General features: G+C 43.9%; 1 protein-coding gene across 2 annotated transcripts in view; it reads left to right on the top strand.

The window, feature by feature from the left end:
- The window catches only part of LOC118368624 (recombining binding protein suppressor of hairless), a 97,654-nt gene that overhangs the window by 63,498 nt on the left and 6,298 nt on the right, over positions 1-27,858 (top strand). For both annotated transcript variants that reach the window (XM_035752889.2, XM_052495782.1), the window contains 8 exons: positions 12,954-13,049; positions 15,230-15,395; positions 15,753-15,927; positions 19,147-19,284; positions 19,547-19,659; positions 19,887-20,027; positions 20,637-20,792; positions 21,039-21,142. In XM_035752889.2, the coding sequence (XP_035608782.2) occupies positions 12,954-13,049; positions 15,230-15,395; positions 15,753-15,927; positions 19,147-19,284; positions 19,547-19,659; positions 19,887-20,027; positions 20,637-20,792; positions 21,039-21,142 (1,089 nt within the window). The remainder of the gene's footprint in view (positions 1-12,953; positions 13,050-15,229; positions 15,396-15,752; positions 15,928-19,146; positions 19,285-19,546; positions 19,660-19,886; positions 20,028-20,636; positions 20,793-21,038; positions 21,143-27,858) is intronic.

Raw genomic sequence — 27,858 nt, 5'->3', positions numbered from 1 at the left:
CCATGCTCAAAGAGATATTTGACGAATAGGTGCCCTTTGCGAGGCATTAGAAAACATCTGTGGTCTTTGTGGTTGAATCTGTTTGAAATTCACTTCTCGACTGAATGACCTTACAGAAGGTTGCATGTGTACAGTGCAGAGATGAGGTTGTCATTCAAAAATCAGGTTGAACACTATTATCGCATACAGTGATTCCATGCACCTTATTATGTGCAAATGTTTACTCCTGAACATATTTAAGCTTGCCATACATAACCAAGGAGTTGAATACTTATTGACTCAATACATTTCAGCTTTTGATTTTTAATTAATTTGTAAAGATTGAGAAAAAATGTCATTCCACTTTGACATTATGGGGTGTGAGTAAGTATTAGCTAGGTAGCCACCTATTGAAATTGAACTTCAGTTCATGAAAATAAATTGCTAGCCAGTTACTTAACTTCTTATAGTATAGGGGACGCTTGCGTCCCACTTGGCCAAAAGCCACGGAAAATGCAGCGCGGCAAATTCAAATAAAATGATATAAAAATCTAACTTTCATTAAATCACACATGTAATATACTATATTAAAGCTAGACTAGTTGTGAATCCAGCCAACATGTCAGATTTTAAAAAGGCTTTATGGCGAAAGCATAAGAAGCTATTATTTGATGATAGCACAACAGTAAACAAAGAGGGTAGCATATTTCAACCCTGCAGGCGCTACACAAACGCAGAAATAAAATATAAAACATGCCTTACCTTTGACAAGGTCCTTTTGTTGGCAGTCCAATATGTCCCATAAACATCACAATTGGTCCTTTTGTTCGATTAATTCCGTCCCTATATATTTATATCCAAAATATCAATTTATTTGGCGCGTTTGATCCAGAAAAAAAACAGCTTCCAAATTGCGCAACGTCACTACAAAATATTTAAAAAGTTGCCTGTAACTTTGCCAAAACATTTCAAACTACCTTTGTAATACAACTTTAGGTATTTTTAAACGTTAAAAATCGATCAAATTGAAGACTGGTCTATCTGTGTTCAATACAGGGAGACAACAAACCAAGCTACTTTTCAAGTCTTGCGCAATTCTCAACAGTGTTACGCAGGTCCTAGATGGCCTTACTTCTTCATTGCACAAATTCCAACGACTGGTGACATCCAGTGGAAGCGGTAGGAACTGAAAACAAGTTCCTAAGAAATATCCTTTCCCAATGACACTCACTGAACAGAACAGAGACCCCCCCAAAAAAGAAAAATCTGAACGGTACGTCCTCAGGGTTTTGCCTGCTACATAAGTTCTGTTATACTCACAAACACGATTCAATCAGTTTTAGAAACTTCAGAGTGTTTTCTATCCAAATGTACTAATAAAATGCATATCTTATATTCTTGGCATGAGTAGCAGGAAGTTGAAATTGGGCACGCTATTTATCCAAAAATGAAAATGCTGCCCCCTATACCTTACGAAGTTAACCCTGTTGCCCAAAGTTAACGTTATAAACCGCCAGCTGGCTAGTAAGGCTGGGTTATGGACCGGGTTATGTGTTGTGAAGCTAACCACAAAAAGGATTTGGCACAATAGTGGAATTTGCAGTGTTCCTTCAAAATAAAGGACCTATTTGACAGTTATGCAGAAGGTTACAATTGATGAAATCATGCCATATTTAGACAAGATAATGTTAAACAAGGTAGGAATCTGAAGCAATGAAATGGGGTATCAGTCTACTCTGTGACACCCACAGAACACATTTGTCTAGCTCTTTATCGCGGGACTGTTGTGTATTGACATTCACATTGCAGTGTACAGCTTTACCAGGATTGGGGATCAATGAAATGGGGTAACAGTCTACTCAATCCCCCTTGATATTTTTTTGCAACGTCCTCCTCAGTGTTATCAGACTCAAACATCCACGCAGTATTGTTTTTCCTCTGGAATAGTGTTCAATACACATCGGTTGACATTAAATGTGGCTCAATTCACAGTTGTTTCAGAGTCCCGCAATAAGAGCTACAATGCTAATGTTCTCTGGGTGTCACTGAGTGGACTGATACTCCGTCATTGATCCACAATCCATAGGTAAGGCTGTACAGTGAAATAAGTATGCCCCTAATGCAATTCTAAAGTATAATACAGCCAGTGTGATTTCAAAAGATTTGTCAAATTAACATATAGTCTTTTGTTGATTTTTATATAACATTCCAATCTCGTTTAGCATGATTATGGCATAATTCTACTATTTGCATAGGTTTGCATCACTGTCACTGGCATACTTTTATTTTGAAGGCTAACCGCCAAGTCCACTATTGTGGCTAATCCTTATTTTGGCAAGCTTCACATAGATGGGTCCGACCACCATTAATCAAATAAGAACTGTCTTATAAATTAGGGTTATTTTATATGATGACACCTAGCTATATAGTTTGCTAGCTAACTACAGTTACTGAAACCGATTGTCGTTTTGCTATGTTTTTGGGGAAGAACATTGTTTGCATCCATGAGCTAGCTAGCTTTTTTTAATGACCAGCACTGTAGGTGCGCGAGGCAACTTTACTGGCATTATAGCATTACGTATCGATGAATCTTTGTGACGTATGAAATACGAGTGATTGTGTAATAACTATGTAAAAAATGTATGAACGTGTTAAATTATTATGTGGCGTGCAGTCATATTCCAGTCATGATTGTTCAACAAGCTTATTTGACTCTTCAAATAGTGTTATTTGGTCTCCCAGGTGGCACAGTGGGGTAAGGCACTGCGACGTAAAACAAATATTCTTAGTCTAATTGATAAATAACACACATGCCGTCAATAAATCTCCCCTGAAACTTGAATATTTTAGCCTTACAAGGTTATAGATAAACATGTTGTTAGTTACCTTCCTTTGAAGTAGCCGACTTTATCCGTTTGATCCCCGATTCATTGAATTAAGGAATTATTTTATAAAGACAAAAGGTTTTGGTTGTAATTGTAGTGTTGCACTATTTTAAAGTCTACGAAGGGTGGCCAACCATCCCCCAGGAGAACTTGTGTTTCAAGACAGGCTTGAATATGCAATGAAGCTAATAGGCAGAGTATAGCCATGTTGGTCTGATTCTCTATGGGGGGACGGGACAAGTGACTTGAGCTTTCGGTCCTACTTGCTCTGAGGTGGCATCACCATGAAGAAAATGACATATCAGGTACCCATTATGTAATTTTGTTGGTTCAATACAATAACCAAAATAGATTTTTCTTTTCAAACTCAAGGTGTCGTGATAGCTGACACCGAATTTGACACCCAACGTTTTTTGGAAAACGTGGTCGCATAATTTTTGAAAAATATATTTGACTCTAATTCTGTTTCCAAAACTTTGTATCTCCACAGTTCTTCCAGTAGATGTGTTTTTGTGAAATTTTCAGTCTAAAGTTGACTTGTTAAACTTTGAAAAACAAATGGTATTTGTTTGGCATACATTTTAAAGTAAGCAATCTGAGTCTCAGCGTAATGCCGTTGCTGTGGAATTGCCACTATAATACTAACTATCATAATAGTAATGAGAACCATCTAAGCTTATCATTTCTTCACTGAGATAAAAGTAACAAGTCTTGAATGAAATCGAAGATTCGATGTTTAAAGGAAGATATCAGACACATTTCAGTGTAATTGTTTTTATTGACTGCATAGACTGCTCACAGTTCAACAGGGGTTGTCATGCATGGTAATGATTAGGGATGGGATGTTGTTAAAGTGAGCTGTTTTCCATCCCTCTCTTGGATGTCTGTAGCGGTCAGGCTAGTTAGTGTGTATGAAAATAAAATAAAGGGTTGAGGACAGGATACTGAGGTCACAGCAGGGGTTCAGTTCAATGGTCCTTTTGCTCTGTTGGTCAGCCAGCCTGCAGAGAGAGTGGAGGATTGCCTGACCATGACCGCCCTCTCCAGCTCATGGTTTTAGGGAGGTGTGTGTGTGTGTGTGTGTGTGTGTGTGTGTGTGTGTGTGTGTGTGTGTGTGTGTGTGTGTGTGTGTGTGTGTGTGTGTGTGTGTGTGTGTGTGTGTGTGTGTGTGCACCTTCCCATTCCTCACTGTCTCTATTGCTGAGCCTTCGGAGCTCCCTGAAGAGCACGTGAGTGTTTTTTTTAAATTATTTGTTTACGCGTGCCGCTCCAATGGGGAAATGAGGGGTTGTGCATTCACTGGAACACACAAGTGTCGTATTGGAGAGGGCCCCGGACTCTACCTTTTTGATCTCTTTCCCTCTCCATTCATGTGCTGCCAGTCCCCTGGATTTCATTGGCCTCTCCATTTGTCCAGGCTTTATGAGTGCCCAGATAAAAATGACATGCACAAAACACATGTTACTGACGATCGGGAACACGCAGAAAGACGCTGGTTATTTCAGAGTGTGTGTGTGTGTTTGTGTAGCCGAGGTTGTGTTGCAGTTAACCCCGAGTGTGGCCCTGTTGATTTTTAGTTTGGCAGTGATGGGGACAGCTAAAAGCCCGGGTCCTCCACGAGCTGCTAAGGACAGCTACGTTTTGGGTCCTTTAGGGCCCCACTGTCAGCCAGGCTGTCCAGCTGTTCAGATGGAAAATACAAGGCAGTACACAGCTGGAAAAGCTGCCTGGTTTAGTTGCTTTGGAGAAGAGACTCTGTCTCTTATGTTTCGGGGGAAATGCCTTCGACAGTTGTGCTCATTGTGAAAATCAGAAGCTGTGATATAAATGCTGTAAGATATGAATCCATCTTAGACTACAAGTAGGCTATATGAATGTAGGGATAATTTATTATATTTGACATTTTAGTCATTTAGCAGACACTCTTATCCAGGGGCAAATAGGGTTTAGTGCCTTGATCAAGGGCAAATCAATAGATTTTTCACCTAGCCTGCTCGGGGGATTTCTAAACATTTATTTGTTGTTGTGATTTTAATTGACATCATCACAAATGAAGTTCACATCGGGGGGGATTAAAATTCTGTAACAGCCTATTCTCAGCACACAGTGTCTTAAAATCAATAGAAGGGGATATGCAGACTGAAGTGAGAAACTGTCAATGTTTTCATTTAACCCAAGCTCCTGGGTTGAGAACGCGCGTAATGTCCCCTTTGTGATCCAAAGTGTGCGCACTAATGGGGGTCTAATACTCTAAATTGAGCTGTGCGTGCGTGCGTGCGTGCGTGCGTGCGTGCGTGTGTGTGTGTGTGTGTGTGTGTGTAAGCGTGCCTCTCCCCTAGCTGCAGGTCCACAGGGGGTCTGGGTGAGACGCTGTGACAGATGTACTGGACAGATGCCTGTCTGCTCTACTTTGCCCTGCTGCAGCTGTAGCCCGGCTTAACCTAACACACACACACACACACACACAATTACTGACCCCCACTTTGCCCTTTGTGTTATCTGTATAGCTCCCTTTCTCTCTCCATCAGTGGTACACAAAGTAATATCCCTATTGCTTGTTGGTTTTCCTGTCATATAGCTCCTCACTGTTGCTCGATGAGTCTGACTGTTGGATTGTTTAAACACCATGCCCTGTTTTCATTGCGTGCCTAGTTTTGCTGTCCAGTATTCTCCTATTCAGTTCTCCTTTTGACGTGCTATCTAGTGTGGTTGCGTGCCTCATGTCTTGTTGCATGCCTCTTTTGTTTGTGTGTTGTTGTGCTGCGTGTCTTGGTCATCTCTCGTTGCGTGTGTGTTTTTGCGTTTGTTTTATAGAGTAGCCTGTAGCCTGTGTGAGTAGCCTGTGTGTACTGTGTCTCACTGGGGCACATATCTGTCACTTCCTCTCTCAAATCAGATGACTCAGGTCATGTAGTCCCCCCACCCCTCTCGTTCTTCCTCTGTGTGTGTGTGTGTGTGTCCATCACACAGTTTTTTAAAATAGCTTGTTTGTGTGTGTGACCTTGTGCGTGTGTATAGGAAGTTTAGTTGGAGCTGTACCCTGGCCAGTGTGGCCGCTCTGTATTCGGGATACTCTCATTTCTCCTTACAACTGTTAGCTGCTCTTTTCAGGAAACATGGCCCAGACAGACAGAGGCTGATGTGTAATTAACTACTCAACAGTTCTCCAATAAAGGGGAGCAGGGAAATATACTGAAAGTGTGTGTGTGAGAGAAAGAGAGAGAGAGGGTGAAGATTGTGTGTGTGTGTGTGTGTGTGTAAATGCTGGGTGAACTTGGCCCTGTGCCGTCTGGCCCCCTTCAGGAGTGTGAGAGATGAATGGTGCCTACCCCACACACAGAGTACTGAACGCCCTACGACGGCAACCACATCTCAACCATCACCCCTCATCCACGACGGCTGCTGCGAACTTGGACCACTTCTGAACCAAGAACATTTTTAAACATGGGACAGCTTTCTATCTATAGGGCCAGCCATTTGTAACCAGGATTGAAATGCATTCAAACACTTCATTGGTTTTTGACCAATGCTACTCCCAAGCAAAGAGTCTTCAAAATGAATAAGGATCTCTCTGTGAAGATCTGTTTTTGGAATGACCCAGGGCCTTTTCTTGCTTTAAGTTTAACTCTCTCTCTGTCTCTCTGTCTCTGTGTGTGTTAGAAAATAGCCTGTTTTTTAACGTTTTGATGCAGGGATGTGTTAGTGGTTTTCTGTCAGCATACATGCTGCAGCAATCTCTCTATCTTTTCCTTTTTCTTCCCTCTATCTCTCTCTCTTTCTCTCTGTCTCTCTGTCTCTCTGTCTCTCTCTCGCTGTCTCTCTGTCTCTGTCTCTATGTCACATGAGTTTCACAGGGCAGCAGCCATATTGGTGAGGTGGCAACAACATACTCCATGACCCACACACCTCATGAAAATTCCAATTGAACCCACACACTTCCTCAAAAGTGAAATCTGAAACATTAATTTCCTCCTTGCCCCGGCAAGTCAAGGTACTAGGTACAAACACATCCGACCAACAAGCAAAACTGGCTTCACCGATATGGCCGCTGTTTTTTTACGTGTTATTTCTTACATTGGTACCCCAGGTCATCTTAGGTTTCATTACATACAGTCGAGAAGAACTACTGAACATAAGAGCAGCGTCAACTCACCATCAGTACGACCAAGAATATGACTTTCGCGAAGCGGATCCTGTGTTCTGCCTTTCACCCAGGACAACGGAATGGATCTCAGCCGGCGACCCCAAAAAACGACTTTGAAAAAGGGGAAAATGAAGCTGTCTTCTGGTCAGACTCCGGAGACGGGCACATCGTGCACCACTCCCTAGCATTCTCCTCGCCAATGTCCAGTCTCTTGACAACAAGGTTGATGAAATCCGAGCAAGGGTAGCATTCCAGAGGGACATCAGAGACTAACGTTCTTTGCTTCACAGAAACATGGCTCACTGGAGAGACTCTATCGGAGACGGTGCAGCCAGCTGGTTTCTCCACGCATCGCGCCGACAGAAACAAACATATTTCTGGTAAGAAGAGGGGTGGGGGCATATGCTTTATGGTTAACGTGACGTGGTGTGGCCACAACAACATACAGGAACTCAAGTCCTTCTGTTCACCTGATTTAGAATTCCTCACAATCAAATGTAGACCGCATTATCTACCAAGGGAATTCTCTTTGATTATAATCACAGCCGTATATATTCCCCCCCAAGCAGACACATCGATTGCTCTGAACAAACTTTATTTGACTCTTTGCAAACTGGAATCCATATATCCTGAGGCTGCATTCATTGTAGCTGGGGATTTTAACAAGGCTAATCTGAAAACAAGACTCCCTAAATTTTATCAGCATATCGATTGCGCAACCAGGGCTGGAAAAACCTTGGATCATTGCTATTCCAACTTCCGCGACGCATATAAGGCCCTGCCCCGCCCTCCTTTCGGAAAAGCTGACCACGACTCCATTTTGTTGATCCCTGCCTACAGACAGAAACTGAAACAAGAAGCTCCCTCGCTAAGGTCTGTTCATCGCTGGTCCGACCAATCTGATTCCACACTCCAAGACTGCTTCCATCACGTGGACTGGGATATGTTCCGTATTGCGTCAGACAACAACATTGACGAATACGCTGATTCGGTGTGCGAGTTCATTAGAACGTGCGTTGAAGATGTCGTTCCCATAGCAACGATTAAAACATTCCCAAACCAGAAACCGTGGATTGATGGCAGCATTTGTGTGAAACTGAAAGCGCGAACCACTGCTTTTAATCAGGGCAAGGTGACTGGAAACATGACCGAATACAAACAGTGTAACTATTCCCTCCGCAAGGCAATCAAACAAGCTAAGCGTCAGTATAGAGACAAAGTAGAATCTCAATTCAACGGCTCAGACACAAGAGGTATGTGGCAGGGTCTACAGTCAATCACGGATTACAAAAGGAAAACCAGCCCCGTCATGGACCAGGATGTCTTGCTCCCAGGCAGACTAAATAACTTTTTTGCCCGCTTTGAGGACAATACAGTGCCACTGACACTGCCCGCAACTAAAACATGCGGACTCTCCTTCACTGCAGCCGACGTGAGGAAAACATTTAAACGTGTCAACCCTCGCAGGGCTGCAGGCCCAGACGGCATCCCCAGCCGCGCCCTCAGAGCATGCTCAGACCAGCTGGCTGGTGTGTTTACGGACATATTCAATCAATCCCTATCCCAGTCTGTTGTTCCCACATGCTTCAAGAGGGCCACCATTGTTCCTGTTCCCAAGAAAGCTAAGGTAACTGAGCTAAACGACTACCGCCCCGTAGCACTCACTTCCGTCATCATGAAGTGCTTTGAGAGACTAGTCAAGGACCATATCACCTCCACCCTACCTGACACCCTAGACCCACTCCAATTTGCTTACCGCCCAAATAGGTCCATAGACGATGCAATCTCAACCACACTGCACACTGCCCTAACCCATCTGGACAAGAGGAATACCTATGTGAGAATGCTGTTCATCGACTACAGCTCGGCATTTAACACCATAGTGCCCTCCAAGCTCGTCATCAAGCTCGAGAACCTGGGTCTCGACCCCGCCCTGTGCAACTGGGTACTGGACTTCCTGACGGGCCGCCCCCAGGTGGTGAGGGTAGGCAACAACATCTCCACCCCGCTGATCCTCAACACTGGGGCCCCACAAGGGTGCGTTCTGAGCCCTCTCCTGTACTCCCTGTTCACCCACGACTGCGTGGCCACGCACGTCTCCAACTCAATCGTCAAGTTTGCGGACGACACTACAGTGGTAGGCTTGATTACCAACAACAACGATACGGCCTACAGGGAGGAGGTGAGGGCCCTCGGAGTGTGGTGTCAGGAAAATAACCTCACACTCAACGTCAACAAAACTAAGGAGATGATTGTGGACTTCAGGAAACAGCAGAGGGAACACCCCCCCTATCCACATCGATGGAACAGTAGTGGAGAGGGTAGTAAGTTTTAAGTTCCTCGGCATACACATCACAGACAAACTGAATTGGTCCACTCACACAGACAGCATCGTGAAGAAGGCGCAGCAGCGCCTCTTCAACTTCAGGAGGCTGAAGAAATTTGGCTTGTCACCAAAAGCACTCACAAACTTCTACAGATGCACAATCGAGAGCATCCTGTCGGCTGTATCACCGCCTGGTACGGCAACTACTCCGCCCACAACCGTAAGGCTCTCCAGAGGGTAGTGAGGTCTGCACAACGCATCACCGGGGGCAAACTACCTGCCCTCCAGGACACCTACACCACCCGATGTCACAGGAAGGCCATAAAGATCATCAAGGACAACAACCACCCGAGCCACTGCCTGTTCACCTCGCTATCATCCAGAAGGCGAGGTCAGTACAGGTGCATCAAAGCTGGGACTGAGAGACTGAAAAACAGCTTCTATCTCAAGGCCATCAGACTGCTAAACAGCCACCACAAACTTTGAGTGGCTGCTGCCAACACACTGACTCAACTCCAGCCACTTTAATAATGGGAATTGATGGGATATTATGTAAAATATATCACTAGCCACTTTAAACAATGCTACCTAATATAATGTTTACATACCCTACATTATTCATCTCATATGTATACGTATATACTGTACTCTATATCATCTACTGCATCCTTATGTAATACATGTATCACTAGCCACTTTAACTATGCCACTTGGTTTACATACTCATCTCATATGTATATACTGCACTCATTACCATCTACTGTATCTTGCCTATTCCGCTCTGTACCATCACTCATTTATATATCTTTATGTACATATTCTTTATCCCCTTACACTTGTGTCTATAAGGTAATAGTTTTGGAATTGTTAGCTAGATTACTTGTTGGTTATTACTGCATTGTCGGAACTAGAAGCACAAGCATTTCGCTATACTCGCACTAACATCTGCTAAACATGTGAATGTGACAAATACATTTTTTTAAACTTTACTAGAATGGTTAAAAGGCTGCTAAAATGTTTCGTATCTGGGTTTTTTTTGGCAAGGAAAAATATCATATCGGTGCATCCCTAATTTAGACCGTTTGGAAGTTTTATTTTCCTCTGCTTCGAAGTGCAGTGTGGGTAGAAAAAGTGATTGTTGTTCTCATTATGAAATGATCAACTTTTCCCTGTATATCTTACAATGGCCATACACACTAATTGTTTAGAGCAAAACTAGTGCTGACTGTGAACCTGAACAATCAAAATAAAATCTAATGTAGCCTAAGCCCTGATCAGCTGGTAGGTATAGCCAGATGAGTCCTGTCTCAGGCAGTTGCTTAGGCGACTTTATTCCGGTAATAAACAAATCAAATCTAATATTGGCCAGCCATTTTACAAACATTTGAATGCTGAAGCTGAACACGGCCTGCGTCTCGGTGGTCAGCGTGCGAAGCAACACACAGTGTTTGACTAGGCTGCTGATATCGACTGGGTTGTTAAGCATGCAAAATGACTTGTTGATTAGTGAAATGGTGACATGCTTAGTTCGACACTGAAGGAGAGGACGCAGCAGTTGTCACTAAATATATAAGTATTTTCGGGAAAGTAGATTGAAAGTAATATGTGCAAAACATTTGAGTGAACCGGTGATTCGTAATGTTTTAGTCGTTTTTAATAACCGATCATGCATGCTACGTTTGGATTGGTTTGGGGTCCCACGGACCAACGCATTCGCGTCCTAAACAGGGACCGATGTGTATTGGTGAATCGTTCCATCCCTACTGTAAGCATGACATCATCATGTGGGGCACTGAGCGAGCGTGTTCCTCTGTAATCAGTCAGGGCTGTGGGCTCCAGGGTGGGCCAGGGGTCAGGAAGTGTGTGTATGTGCGTGTATGTGAGGGCACGCCCAATGCCCAGTCTAGAAATATCAGTGAAGGGGATCACCATAGCATCAGATGATTATAGGCGCTGCTGAGTAGTATCCATTTTGAACTCATTAAAAGAAAGGAAAATAATTTAAATCAAATGCTGCTGGATTTAGACTTGGCTTTGGTTTGGACTATGTTCTCTCTCTGAACCTCTTTCTCTCCTTTCTATCCCTCTCTCTCTCTGGCCTAGCCCTTTCCACTATGGGTTCGTGAAGTGCAGTAACCTGTGGTTCCACCCCCTTGCTCTCCCTCCCTCCCTCCTTCGCTCCCTCCCTCCCTCGACAAATTCTCAATGGGGCCCTTTGCTTTCCATAACAAAGGCTTCATTCTGTAGCTAGAGGACTCCTGATATCTCCAGTAGTGATAAGTATATTTTTTGTCCTAATCTGTTGTGGTCTAGTACTGTCTTTTTGTTTGCGAGGGTCATCTACTTTAAGTGCTGCCTGTTTTCCCAGTAGCCTACTTGGTGTGTGAACTGCTGACTGCTCATAACTTGCAGATGATTGTTGACACATCAACTGGGATTAAGGGGCAGGGCAATTTAATACTTGCTATGGACTTTCTTCCCTCCTTACTAGCACTGACTTTATTGGGAAAGAATGTACTTACTGTGATATGTGGTTGTTCCAACTAGCTATCTTTAGATGAATGCACTAACTGTAAGTTGCTCTGGATAAGAGTCTTCTAAATGTCCAAAAAATGTAAATGTGAAGGCCTGTCCAACCCATGCGTGTGGAGCAGAATGTAGAAGTGTGTGTGTGTGTGTGTGTGTGTGTGTGTGTGTGTGTGTGTGTGTGTGTGTGTGTGTGTGTGTGTGTGTGTGTGTGTGTGTGTGTCCCTCTCTGGGCCCACGAAGCACCCGGGCATGTCAGGTGTCACTGACATCTGTGCAAATGGGGCCGTTTTTTAGCTGTGTGCTTCTCAGCTAGTACACACACACCCACTCTTGTCACAAAATGTTGCCACTATGTTGAGCAAGCTCTCACACACAGGGGGTGGATTATTGCGATTGCGGGGTTCACGTAAGGATTTAACATTCCAAAAATATTGAACTTTTTTTTTTGTGTGTGTGTGGGGGGCTGGCATGAGAATGTTTTTGCTTAGTTGACAAAAGTAATTGGAGCACGGACCTTGCAACATTTTGACACAAGATGTGGATTCTTTGGTGGTGAGCTCAGGGCTTTAGTGTTTTTTCCCTCTCCTCTCTTTCTTTCCTCTCTCTCTCCTCTCCTTCCCCCTCATTAAGCACTATCCCTCTGTGCCTCCCCCCTCCCGCCCCCAACTCAGCCCAGCTGGAGAGAACATAGCTTGTTGCCCAAAGTGTGTGTGTGTGTGTGTGTGTGTGTGTGTGTGTGTGTGTGTGTGTGTGTGTGTGTGTGTGTGTGTGTGTGTGTGTGTGTGTGTGTGTGTGTAAGCAACATATCCTTCAGCACACCAGAGAATTGGCTAGTCAAAGTGGAACTTGTACGCTTTTCTTCCTCATCTCATGTTCCTACCTCTCTATGTTTCAGGTGTTAGTTTTAGTGACCCCAAGTTTTCATATGTTCCAGTTTTTTAGTCTCATCTATTTAATCTTTGTCGCGTCTGTCATCTAACTTTTTATTTGAATGGATGAATAACAAACCTCTTTCTCTCGCTCCTCTCTCCTTCTTTCCGTCCCTCTCTTTCTCTCTCCTCCCCTCTCTTTCTCTCGCTTCTCCTCTCAGGGAAGCGATGCGGAATTACCTGAAGGAGCGAGGCGACCAAACTGTCCTGATCCTGCATGCAAAAGTTGCACAGAAATCTTATGGCAATGAAAAAAGGTAACCAACCAGCACTTAGCCTACACACCACTTTCCATACTCTCCCACATACCTCACACATTCCATACCTAGAAAGGCATGTTGAAGAGTTCCCGGTTTCAATTAAATTTGTGGGTTAATAGTATGGACTAAAAGGTAGTAGAGAAAAAAAGCAAAGCCACATTCCAATGTGTCTGTGTGTGACGTTGGTGTTTTGGCCTCTCCGGCTTTCCATTTCCCACCGCGGGTCAGACGGGGAAGTGAGCATTTAAGTTCTCTGCAGGGCACATTCAGGTGAAGGCCATAGAGACACAGGGGTTAGGGGTGTAGGGCATAGGGAATAAGAGGTTAAAGTGTAGATGGCAAGGGGATGGTAAGGTTAGGCAGGTAGGGCACATTCTTGCCCCCCAGACATGTAGGGCTAAAGGGTTGGGGAGCACACTGAGGTAAGTAAAGGGTAATGAATTGAGAGAAGTGGGTAAGATGTTGCCTAGTCGTTGTAGGTTGGGTTAGAATGGTGGAATGTGTGTGTAGAGAGTAATTCAGCTAATATGGTCATCCTGGGTGAAGTAAATAAATAGATATAGGGAGTTAGACAGACTGAAAGGGTTTGAGCTCTGGCTGCCATTACACCAGGACTATCTCTTAGTAAATCAGGAGCTCTCAGCCAACACTGTGACACCTCTGAGGTTTGGAGCACGAGAGAGGAGGAGCAGGTGTGTGTGTGTATTAAATAGAGGAATTCCTCCACTCTCCATGCTCCTCTCTGGTTAAAGTTGCACTGACTGGGGCCGTGGGGTCGAGAAGTGAGTGAGGCCCATTTTGGGGTCTGACCCGTTGTAGCAATGCACCCAGGGATACATCAGACCTCCAGTCATTACAGTTTTCATAATCGGTCACAAAGCCTAATATACAGGACATTTTATACAGGCCCCATTCCCCTCATCTACCACTTATTCGTGAACTATTGGAGTCTACAGTTTGACTCGACTGTAATGCATCTGTTTAGTCTGTGTTTAGTCCCTGTGGTTCACTCACTGGAACAGGTCCAACTTCCAACATGAGAAGTGTATGCTGGTGTTGCGTGGATGATCACTGTTGCACAATCATATAGTCACACACACACACACACTTGTGAGTTAGGGTTTGATTCCCAACAGACCAAACCGATTTTTGGGGTCAGCTCGCTGGGTGTGTGTCCCCTTCTGTATAAGGAAGACCTGTCTAATACATGGCATAGCTGTGTGTGTTCACAGTGTGTGTGTTGATACACAAAGGAGCTCTGAGCATGAAGGAGTTGCGTGTGTGTATTTGCGTGCGTGCTTGTATTCACAGGGGTTTTCCTCTGAAAGCTCCATCTCCTTTTTTCTCTTCTGTTGTAGGAGGTGAAAGTAGACATCACTCTCACACAGACTCGTGTTATGTGTCACTCACCTCATCAGACGAGACACACAGTCTCATTTGACAAAGTCATATCGAAAGCAACATAGACTGCCGACTTTCCTCTTTTCCTCACAAGCTCCTACAAATAAAGCACTTTGGTTTGGTTGAAGAGTCATCTAAACTAAGTGTGGGAGATTTCTTTAAAATAAAATAGGGGAATTTATTATAATTTTTTTCTGAAGTGACATGACTTTATAAGATGCTGTCGAGGACCACTTTGAAAACGAGCGTTGTAATTAATACTTTCAAGTGATATCCTCTGGGTCCACCTTGTACATTTTGTTGTATATGTCTGTTACCCAAAATACATTTAATTCAATAGCAAACTAGTAAAAGTGTTGTTTCTGGCATCTCTATTTTTCTCCTGACCTGTCTTGCTGATAGGCTGAGGTACTGGCTAAAATGCAAGTTCTTGTCAGATTACAGCTCGCCAAATGGGTTGTTGTAATAACATTTCACCCCCCTTCAATTACACAATGTTTTACAGGATTTAAGTATATGTTTTGCCAAGTTGTCTGTCACGCAAAGAAATCGACTGACACTTTATTCCCAGTGCAATGACTGCCACCGTATTTTTATACCACAGCGCCATCTCGTGGCAGAAAGTGAAACATGAAAAAAATGTCTAGGCTGTTATATTCCGTTATGTCTGTGTAAAGTCATCATATTAATAATTTGGTGTGTGTGTGTGAAGCCTGGGCAGTGGTGTGTAGTTCAATTATACTGATGGTTTTGTGTTCGCGTGTGTGTGTGTGCAGGTTCTTCTGTCCTCCCCCGTGTGTGTACCTGATGGGCTCTGGCTGGAAGAAAAAGAAGGAGCAAATGGAGAGAGACGGCTGCTCGGAGCAGGAGTCTCAGCCCTGTGCCTTCATAGGGATAGGCAACTCTGACCAAGAGATGCAGCAACTCAACCTAGAGGGAAAGGTAGGGTGTAGCACACACACTTCTTTCCTTCACTTTTACTCTCACTTCCTTCCTCTCAACCTTCCAACCCCCCCCTCTCGCTCACATGCTCACACACACGACACTATTACTCTGTTTCTCACCTTCTGTCTATAATTATTTCATTATTTCAGAATAATAACAAAAAACAGTGCCTCGCACTATCTGACAACCGTAATCTATGTCACACACACACACACACACACACACACACACACACACACACACACACACACACACACACACACACACACACACACACCAAAGCAGATACTAACCGTTGCCTGCCATTCCTAAATAAGCCCATCTTTCTACTCCCTCTCCATCCCTCCCCCTCAGAACTATTGCACAGCCAAAACCTTGTACATATCAGACTCCGACAAGAGAAAGCACTTCATGCTGTCCGTCAAGATGTTTTACGGCAACAGCACAGACATTGGCGTCTTCCTCAGCAAGAGAATCAAAGTAATCTCCAAGCCCTCCAAAAAGAAGCAGTCCCTGAAGAATGCAGATCGTGAGTCACACACAACACACAGGCGGACGCACACACACACTACACTTTACGAACCAGGGCAGGGTTCAAATACTATTTAGTGTATTTAAATGACTTTCAGAGACATTTCTTTGGAAACATGTATATTAGAACGTATTTGGAAATACACTTGGAAAGTATTGGCATTTATTTGAAAATAATCAAAAACACAGACAAGTGTATTATCAAATACACATATTGAAATACTCCCATGCATTTGAACCCAGGTTTGGAATTTGAAATAGTGCGTTTTAGAAATAAGTATTTGAAAATATACTGAACAAAAATATAAATGCAACAATTTCAAAGATTTTACTGAGTTACAGTTCATATAAGGAATTTAGTCAACTGAGATAAATAAATTAGGCCCTAATCTATGGATTTCACATGACTGGGCAGGGGTACAGCCATGGGTGGGCCTGGGAGGGAATAGGCCCACCCACTTGGCAGCCAGAACCACCCACTGGGGAGGCAGGCCCAGCCAATCAGAATTATTTTCTCCCCACAAAAGTGCTTTATTACAGACAGAAATGCTCCTCAGCACCCCCCACCCCACTCAGATGATCCCAAAGGTGAAGAAGCCGGATGTGGAGGTCCTGGGCTGGCGTGGTTACACGTGGTCTGCAGTTGTGAGTCCGGTTGGATGTACTGCCAAATTCTCTAAAACGATGTTGGAGACAGCCTATGTTAGAGAAATTAACATTAAATTCTCTGGCATCAGCTCTGGTGGACATTCCTGCAGTTAGCTTGCCAATTGCAACACTCCCTCAAAACTTGAGACATCTGTGGCATTGTGTTGTGTAATGATCATGCTGTTTAATCAGCTAATTGATATGCCATACCTGTCAGATGGATGGATTATCTTTGCAAAGGATAAATGTTCACGAACAGGGACATAAACAAATTTGAAATCTTCTTAAGCGTGTGAAACATTTCTTGGATTTTTGTCAAATTTAGCTCATGAAACATGGGACCAACACTTTACATTTAGCATTTATATGTCTGTTCACTGTACAGTCGTGGCCAAAACTTTTGAAAATGACACAAATATACATTTTCACTAAGTCTGCTGCCTCAGTTTGTATGATGGCAATTTGCATATACTCCAGAATGTTATGAAGAGGGATCAGATGAATTGCAATTAAGTCCCTCTTTGCCATGCAAATGAACTGAATCCCCAAAAACATTTCCACTGCATTTCAGGCCTGCCACAAAAGGACCAGCTGACATCATGTCAGTGATTCTCTCGTTAACACAGATCACTCTGTTATGCTGATTGAGTTTGAATAACAGACTGGAAGCTTCAAAAGGAGGGTGGTGCTTGGAATCATTGTTCTTCCTCTGTCAACCATGGTTACCTGCAAGGAAACACGTGCCGTCATCATTGCTTTGCAAAAAAAGGGCTTCACAGGCAAGGATATTGCTGCCAGTAAGATTGCACCTAAATCAACCATTTATTGGATCATCAAGAACTTCAAGGAGAGCAGTTTAATTGTTGTGAAGAAGGCTTCAGGGCGCCCAAGAAAGTCCAGCAAGCGCCAGGACCGTCTCCTAAAGTTGATTCAGCTGCGGGATCGGGGCACCACCAGTACAGAGCTTGCTCAAGAATGGCAGCAGGCAGGTGTGAGTGCATCTGCATGCACAGTGAGGCAAAGACTTTTGTAGGATGGCCTGGTGTCATGAAGGGCATCAAAGAAGCCACTTCTCTCCAGGAAAAACATCAGGGACAGACTGATATTCTGCAAAAGGTACAGCGATTGGACTGCTGAGGACAAGGGTAAAGTCATTTTCTCTGATGAATCCCCTTTCCGATTGTTTGGGGCATCCGGAAAAAAGCTTGTCCGGAGAAGAGAAGGTGAGCACTACCATCAGTCCTGTGTCATGCCAACAGTAACGCATCCTGAGACCATTCATGTGTGGGGTTGCTTCTCAGCCAAGGGAGTGGGCTCACTCACAATTTTACCTAAGAACACAGCCATGAATAAAGAATGGTACCAACACATCCTCCGAGAGCAACTTCTCCCAACCATCCAGGAACAGTTTGGTGATGATCATGATCATGCCTTTTCCAGCGTGATGGAACACCTTGTCATAAGGCAAAAGTCATAAGGCAAAAGTGACAACTAAGTGGCTTGGGGAACAAAACATTGATATTTTTGGTCCATGGCCAGGAAACTCCCCAGACCTTAATCTCATTGAGAACTTGTGGTCAATCCTCAAGAGGTGGGTGGACAAACAAAACCCCACAAATTCTGACAAACTCCAAGCATAGATTATGCAAGAATGGGCTGCCATCAGTCAGGATGTGGGCCAGAAGTTAATTGACAGTATGCCATGGCGGATTGCAGAGGTCTTGAAAAAGAAGGGTCAGCACTGCAAATATTGACTCTTTGCATCAACTTCATGTAATTGTCAATTGAAGCCTTTGATACTTATGACATGCTTGTAATTATACTTCAGTATTCCATAGTAACATTTGACAAAAATATCTAAAGACACTGAAGCAGCAAACTTTGTGGAAATTAATATTTGTCATTGTTAAAACTTTTGGCCACGACTGTAGTTTTAAATAGCAGGCTATATATAGGAAATTATTAGAAAATAATTTCATATAAAATTCGGGAAACATTATTTGAAAATACACATATGCCGGTAATACTTATTTAAATAACAAATAATCAAATACGCAGGTCTGCTATACAAACACAATCTTCATGTCAATATCACTCATAATGCCCTGCTCAAATGCTTTGAAAAGGCATCCTTCGCTCCTCCCCTCATTGAGGTTACCATTAATCTAACATGACTCTGTTAGGCGAAATTGAGGGTTCCAATATACATCGTTTACTATCTTATCATTGTACATTAGTGATTACATCAAGGGAGGAAGGAAGGAGGCATCTTTTGAAGTACTCTAACCAATGCTGATCTCTACCCTTCACAATGCCGTTTTTGCTCTTCAGAGGGCGCAACAGTAAAAGGAGAAGGAAAAAAAACAGATGACAACCGAGGCATGAAAATGACCCAATGTTCAATATTGTCAAATACCTGTAGTGTTTGTTTTGCGGCCGTTTTCTGCCCTCTAATCACACTTCTTATCGCCCAGTCATTTCATCTTGCGGTGATGGGGACATGTTCTGGGGTTGTTCCATTTTAGTGTGGTCTCTTTATCTCTCTCTCTGTGTGTCTCTCCTACTGCAGTGTGTATTGCATCGGGGACCAAGGTGGCCCTGTTCAACCGGTTGCGGTCCCAGACGGTCAGCACGCGCTACCTACATGTGGAGGGGGGAAACTTTCATGCCAGCTCCCAGCAATGGGGTGCCTTCTACATCCACCTGTGTGAGTCTCACACACACACACACACACACACACACACACACACACACACACACACACACACACACACACACACACACACACACACACACACACACACACACACACACACACACACACACACACACACACACACACACACACACACACACTCAATTCTTAATCAATCCTATACGCTCTCTCATATACACACTAACCACACATACATTTACTGTAGCCTGAATGAAATGTTGTGTGACCGTATCTCATGGGTTGTGTTTCCCAGTGGATGACGAGGAGTCTGAAGGAGAGGAGTTCACTGTGAGAGATGGCTATATCCACTACGGACAGACGGTCAAACTGGTCTGCTCTGTCACCGGGATGGCCCTGCCACGACTGGTACTACCCACCACTTTTACTTTGGTTTCTCACCCCCCCACCTCTTTCAATTCATGTCACATAACAATTTTTTGTTGTTGTATTTTATATATTTTGTCTTTATGCATGTCATTATTACTGACACACACAAACACCCGCACATGAACTAAAGATTCCAGTTAATGTATTGATGTGATTTGTACGCTTCTGCCTCGACAACTAAACACCATCCTCTCTGTGTGGGTCAGATCATCCGTAAAGTGGACAAGCAGACGGCCCTGCTGGATGCAGACGACCCCGTCTCCCAGCTCCACAAGTGTGCCTTCTACCTGAAGGACACAGAGCGCATGTACCTGTGCCTTTCCCAAGAGAGGATCATCCAGTTTCAAGTGAGTGAGACACTTCCTCCCAATACAACTTCCAATTCAATTTAGTCGCAACCTTCTACTCAAACTACATATCTACCATTCGCCATCATTTTGACCACATACTTGCTGTTAACCAATCAGAATGACCTTTTTAGGAAACGTCTTCCTGGATAGTGACCATTTAGTTCATTTCTATGATAATGACAGATTTGCAATCTTCAAATTGAACATTTGTTAGTCAGATCCCACCTGAAAATGGAGGACAAAGCTTGTCGGTGCTCTGTGCTGGTCCCCGTTGCTTGAATAGGTCACAGCCTTTGTTTTTCTACAATTTTTATTGCCTTGTGATTCCATCTCGGGGAGATGACCGATTTAGAGTGAACCTCATCCTCTAACTGAGTTAATATAATGTTAAGGTGACACGTAATAGGTCCCTCGCTTAGGTGTTCTCTCTCAATCTAACTCTACATCAGAGATCACCATAGAGACAACAACTTACCCAGGATACAGCGACAGTCATAACAAACACATCTATATTCATCTACTTATCTACATCTGACGATCAAGTGCTACTGGCTCCCTTTGACGTGTGTGTGTGTGTGTGTGTGTGTGTCTGCCTCCCCCCCCCAGGCCACTCCATGCCCAAAGGAACCAAACAAAGAGATGATCAACGACGGAGCGTCCTGGACAATCATCAGCACGGACAAGGCTGAGTACACCTTCTACGAGGGCATGGGCCCCGTCCACTCGCCTGTCACCCCCGTGCCTGTGGTCGAGAGTTTACAGGTTAGAAAGGGACACACACACACACACACACACACACACACACATACACACATGGAAAGACAGACACACACACAGTTGCACACACACTCCATTCCTATCATAAACAAGTATTCGTTCCTCTCGCAGTGCTCCAAAAATATTTGTACACACACATCCTTTAGACCCTTTACGCCATTCCATCTCCATCTCTTCCTCTGCCATCAAGACATAAACATTTAGACTTGTTGTATTTGTGTGTTTGTGAAGCTAAACGGTGGTGGGGACGTGGCCATGCTGGAGCTGACGGGACAGAACTTCACTCCAAACCTGAGGGTCTGGTTTGGAGACGTCGAGGCAGAGACCATGTACAGGTACCGACACACCTCCCTGCTCCTTTCAAGTTTGGGCTATCTCAATACTAGGGTTGCAAAATTCCGGTAACTTTCTCCAAATGTCCAGCTTTTCCAGCCAACCGGGATTTCAGAAACACTTAAAATGAAGTCCAACTGAAGATGCTAAGGATGGCGCCGACAAAGATGGTCGCCTCGCTTCGAGTCCTTAGGAAACTATGCAGTATATAAATTTGAGAACAAGGCTACCTAAATTATATCAGCATATCGATTGCACTATGTGTGGGGGTAATACACTCGACCACTGCTACTCTAACTTGCATACAAAGCCCTCCCCCGCCCTCCCTTCGGCAAATCCGACCACGACGCCATCTTGCACAAACCGTCTTCTAGGTAGAAATTCAAACAGGATGTACCAGTGACTAGAACCATTCAACGCTGGTCTGACCAATTGGAATCCACGCTTCAAGATTGTTTTGATCACATGGACTGGGAAATGTTCCAGGCAGCCTAAGAGAATAACATCGACCTATACGCTGACTTGGCGAGTGAATTTATAAGGAAGTGCATTGGAGATGTACCCACTGTGACTATTAAAACCTACCCTAACCAGAAACCATGGCTGGATGGCGGCATTCTGAACTGAAAGCGCAAACCACTGCATTTCGCCATGGAAAGATGTCTGGGAACGCGGCTGAATATGAACAGTGTAGTTATTCCCTCCGCAATGCAATCAAACAAGCAAAATGCCGGTACAGGGACAAAGTGGAGTCGCAATTCAACGGCTCAGACACGAGACATATGTGGCAGGGTCTACAGGCAATCACAGAGACTACAAAAAGAAAACCAGCCACATCACGGACACCGACGTGAGTAAAACATTTAAACGTGTTAACCCTCGCAAGGCTGCTGGCCCAGACGGCATCCCTTGCCACGTCCTCAAAGATTGCGCATAACAGCTGGTTGGTGTGCATACGGACATATTCAATCGCTCCCTATGCCAGTTTGCTGTCCCCACTGTTAAGTTCTTGTTTTATGTATCCCTATATTTCTGTTAGTACGGGGCTATCACTCAGTCAAGAGTGCGCATGCGCAGGAAGTCTAGTCGTTGATGGACCTGGCTTTGAGTGTAATGGCTACCTTTGTGGGTGTTCATACGGTATAGTAAACTTTGTTCAACTGGAACCTTGTCGTTGTGTCATTTCGAGTTAACATTGGTAGCAGAGGATGGATAATAACTACAATGTGCCACCTCACTTCGATGAGAAGAGGTCGTACAAAAGTTGGAAAAATGAACTTGGAATCTGGACACGCGTTACTAATCTGGACGCGAAAAAGCAAGCACTTGCGGTGGTATTATCGCTGAAGTGAAGAGCGAGAGATACAGCACTGGATATAGCCGTTGAGGATTTGAACAAGGATGATGGAATGGGAACTTTGATCAGAGCACTGGATTCTGTGTTTCTTAAAGAAGAGAAAGGCCATGCCTACGAGGCATATTCAAACTTTGACAGTGTTACGAGAAATATTTTGTTTGCAATGGCGGACTACATCATTGATTTCGAACAGAGGTACAATAGGATGCGCAAGTACGACATGGTTCTCCCGGATGCAGTGTTAGCCTTCAAGTTGCTAGATACTGCGTGTCTCGATGGTAGGGAGAAACAGTTGGCTTTGACTGCTTGTACTGTGCTGACTTTTGCATCTATGAAGTCGGCACTAAAAATAATATTTGGTGAAAAGACGTCTGTCCCGCCAATAACAGATGGAATGCAAGTGAGTGACGCAGCATATTACACCGAGCAGCAGGGATAAGGCGCCAAGTCACGTTCTCAAGACAACCAGAAGAGGGCGCCATTTCCCAACACAAATCCACTGGACAAATATGGAAGGAGATCAAAATGTGCTATTTGTCAAAGCACCTACCATTGGGTTAAAGACTGTCCTCATAAAAATGAACAAGTTAAACTAACAGAGGAAAATGCAAACACAGAGATAAAGCAGTGTAACATTACACTGTTTTAAAATTAATCTGCTTCTGATACTGAGATTTTTATAGTTGAATCCTTAGGATTTGCTGTGATTGATACTGCATGTACACGGACAGTGTGTGGTGCAAAATGGCTTGATAGCTATGTCAGTGAACTAAATATGAAAGAAGTACAAAATATGATTGACACACTAAGCAACAGAGCTTTCAAATTTGGAGATGGGAGAATTGTCCATTCTACCAAGAGTTAAGATACCAGCAAACATTGGTCAGACTGTCACATTGAAACAGAGGTGGTCCCTACAGATATCCCCTTACTATTAAGCAAAGCTTCCCTCAAGAAGGCAGGGGCTTGACATAGACATAACAAAATGACAAGGCAGTGATGTTTAAACAACCAGTGACTCTTGAACTTACTACCTCAGGGCCACTATTGTGTAAACATTTTGGACAAAGACATCAGAGTCCATGCAAAAATTAGATTCTGACTGACAGGGAGCACGGAGATTCTGACAGTCACAGAGAACATGAACACACAAGAAAAACACAAAGTATTGTTAAAGCTTCACAAACAGTTTGGACATGCTACAGTTGACAGATTTCAGAAGTTACTCAGCAGTTCAGGGAATAATGATGATAAGTACGAAACTGGAAGCGATGTGTACTACGAACGAGTTGACTATCAAGAGTGGAAAGGACCGGGAGTAGCCATTGGTCAAGATGGTGTGGTGATATTTGTGAGGCACGGAGGCATCATTGTCAGGGTGCATCACTCAAGATTGCGGAAAGTAAATGATCAACAAGATAGAGGGGCTGTTGCTGAGAATGAAATCTCCTAATGAAAATGACAAAAAGGACACAGTAACAGACACAAACCTACCAGATGTCGCATCCAATGATATAATGATATGACACTGAAACTGACTCAGGAAATGGAGCAGAGACCTTCAACCATACCACAGATCATACTGTTGAGTGTTCAAATGAGGAAAACATTCATCAACAGCCACATGTTAAGACAACATGGTTGTTCCAATCTGAAAACTGGACAAACTGTTAAATACGTGGACAGAGAAAGTGGTATTCCACATACAGCAACAGTCATGTGACGAGCAGGAAAAGCCAAAGGAAAACACCAGAACTGGTCCAACTTGCAGTACTCTGAACCAGCTACACTTTCTGGTACAACCGGGTCAGCTGACCTGTCACTAGATAATCTCAGAATTGAACTAATGGAAAATCGAGAAAAACAGAATGCCATTCAAAATGATGATGTACTTGTAGCCTAGTGGTTAGAGCATTGGACTAGTAACCGGGAGGTTGCAAGTTCAAATCCCCGAGCTGACAAGGTACAAATCTGTCGTTCTGCCCCTGAACAGGCAGTTAACCCACTGTTCCTAGGCTGTCATTGAAAATAAGAATTTGTTCTTAACTGACTTGCCTAGTTAAATAAAGGTAAAATAAATCAAATAAATTTGACTCGGGTCAACTAGATGAGCTCAGTAATTGGAGAAAAAGGGAGTGTTTGAGGAAGTCAAAGACATTGGTCAAAAATGTGTCTCAACAAGGTTGGTGTGTACCCTTAAAGAATCCTTAACTGGAATAGTGCCTAAAGCACGTCTAGTGGCTAGAGGTTTAGAGGAGCTGGCTGCTAAACAACTCCCAAAAGACTCACCGACATGCGCCTTTGAGTCACTCAGATTGCTGATGTCAGTGATCTGCCAGAAAAAATGAAAACTTAATTCCATAGACATCAAATCTGCATTTTTGCAGGGAACAGAGTTGTCAAGGGACATTCACATCCGACCTCCGCCTGAAGCTGAGAGCGAAGGAACACTGTGGAAACTAAAAAAGTGTTTGTATCGACTGGCAGATGCATCACTCTACTGGTACGACAAAGCCAAGGTTACAATGCTGAATACAGGTGGAAAAATGTCACAAGTGGATCCTGCAGTCTTCTATTGGCTTGATCAAGACTGCAATGTGACTGGAGCACTTGCCTGTCATGTTACTGACTATCTGGGGTGGCTCACAGACATTTGCTACAACTGTGATTCCACACCTCAAAACTGTTTTCTAGGTTGGCCTTGAGGAGCATGATCATTTTTGTTATGTTGGCATAGAGTTAATTACAGTTGCTGGAACAGTACTGATGCAACAGGAGAGCTATATCAAGACTCTTCAACCCATCCACATGGATTCTTCAAGAGCCGTACAAAGGAATTCCCCTCTCTGTGGAATTGAAGCTGATCAATTGAGGTCAAAGATGGGACACATTTTATGGGTTGATAGACAGAGTAGACCTGATGTAATGTTTGATGGTTGGAACTTGGCATCTAACACAAAACACGCCACTGTAAAAAACATCCATGAGGCGAACAAAGTTGTTCGTAAACTGAAATGACAACAAGTGACTTTAAAGTTTCAGCATGTTGGATAAGATGACTCTTTGAAACTAGTTGTCTTCAGTGATGCTTCGCTAGGGAACCTTAGATGGAGGCACACAAGGTGGACATCTAATCGTGTTAATGGGTGAAGGAGGAAGATTCTCACCTATCTGTTGGCAGTCAAAAAGGATCAGAAGGGTTGTCCGAAGCGGACTTGCTGGAGAAACCCTTATTCTTGGGGATGGAATTGACAATGCTATCTTTCTTGCAACTCTGTTCTCAGAGCTTACCACTGGTGAGACAAAAAGGCACTTTCTACCTGTAGTTTGTCACTTACAACTACTTATTAGTTGATGCTGTGAAGTCAACCAAGTCTGTCACAGAGAAAAGACTCAGCATCAAGGAACTTAATTCAAGCACAGAGAATCCAGCAGATTCTGTGGTCAACCACAAAGGAACAGCTTGATGACTGTCTGACTTAAAATTGCCTGTGCAATTTGGTCCTGGACTTTCTGACGGGCTGCCCCCAGGTGGTGAAGGTAGGAAACAACATCTCCACCTCTGACCCCCAACACTGGGGCCCCACAAGGGTGCGTGCTCAGCCCCCTCCTGAACTCCCTTTTCACCCATGACTGAGTGGCCATGCACGCCTCCAACTCAATCATCAAGTTTTCAGATGACAACAGTCGTTGGCTTGATTACCAACAACGACGAGACAGGCTGCAAGGAGGAGGTGAGGGCACTCGGAGTGTGGTTTCAGGAAAACAACCTCTCACTCAACGTCAACAAAACAAAGGAGATGATCTTGGACTATCGCACCTCCCTGTTCACATCAAAGGGACAGCAGTGGAGAAAATGGAAATAGGCTGTATCACCACCTGGTACGGCAACTGCTCCGCCCTCAACCGCAAGGCTCTCCAGAGGGTGGTGCGGTCTGCACAGCGCATCACCGGGGGCAAATTACCTGCCCTCCATGACAGCTATAGCACTCGATGTCTTAACGATATCTTAACCGCCATCGATAAGAAACATTACTGTGCAGCCGTATTCATTGATCTGGCCAAGGCTTTCGACTCTGTCAATCACCACATCCTCATCGGCAGACTCGACAGCCTTGGTTTCTCAAATGATTGCCTCGCCTGGTTCACCAACTACTTCTCTGATAGAGTTCAGTGTGTCAAATCGGAGGGTCTGCTGTCCGGACCTCTGGCAGTCTCTATGGGGGTGCCACAGGGTTCAATTCTTGGACCGACTCTCTTCTCTATACATCAATGAGGTCGCTCTTGCTGCTGGTGAGTCTCTGATCCACCTCTACGCAGATGACACCATTCTGTATACTTCTGGCCCTTCTTTGGACACTGTGTTAACAACCCTCCAGGCAAGTTTCAATGCCATGGACAACTACAAATACTTAGGTGTCTGGTTAGACTGTAAACTCTCCTTCCAGACCCATATCAAACATCTCCAATCCAAAGTTAAATCTAGAATTGGCTTCCTATTTCGCAACAAAGCATCCTTCACTCATGCTGCCAAACATACCCTTGTAAAACTGACCATCCTATCAATCCTCGACTTTGGCGATGTCATTTACAAAATAGCCTCCAATACCCTACTCAACAAATTGGATGTAGTCTATCACAGTGCCATCAGTTTTGTCACCAAAGCCCCATATACTACCCACCATTGCGACCTGTACGCTCTCGTTGGCTGGCCCTCGCTTCATACTCGTCGCCAAACCCACTGGCTCCATGTCATCTACAAGACCCTGCTAGGTAAAGTCCCCCCTTATCTCAGCTCGCTGGTCACCATAGCATCTCCCACCTGTAGCACACGCTCCAGCAGGTATATCTCTCTAGTCACCCCCAAAACCAATTCTTTCTTTGGCCGCCTCTCCTTCCAGTTCTCTGCTGCCAATGACTGGAACGAACTACAAAAATCTCTGAAACTGGAAACACTTATCTCCCTCACTAGCTTTAAGCACCAACTGTCAGAGCAGCTCACAGATTACTGCACCTGCACATAGCCCACCTATAATTTAGCCCAAACAACTACCTCTTTCCCTACTGTATTTAATTTATTTATTTATTTTGATCCTTTGCATCCCATTATTTTTATTTCTACTTTGCACATTCTTCCATTGCAAATCTACCATTCCAGTGTTTTACTTGCTATATTGTATTTACTTTGCCACCATGGCCTTTTTTTGCCTTTACCTCCCTTATCTCACCTCATTTGCTCACATCGTATATAGACTTGTTTATACTGTATTATTGACTGTATGTTTGTTTTACTCCATGTGTAACTAACTCTGTGTCGTTGTATGTGTCGAACTGCTTTGCTTTATCTTGGCCAGGTCGCAA

This window comes from Oncorhynchus keta, chromosome 35 (genome assembly GCF_023373465.1).
Source record: "Oncorhynchus keta strain PuntledgeMale-10-30-2019 chromosome 35, Oket_V2, whole genome shotgun sequence".
NCBI classification, from domain to species: domain Eukaryota; kingdom Metazoa; phylum Chordata; class Actinopteri; order Salmoniformes; family Salmonidae; genus Oncorhynchus; species Oncorhynchus keta.
Note: the sequence above shows the minus strand (reverse complement) of the source record. Positions and strands in the feature narration are given on the sequence as shown.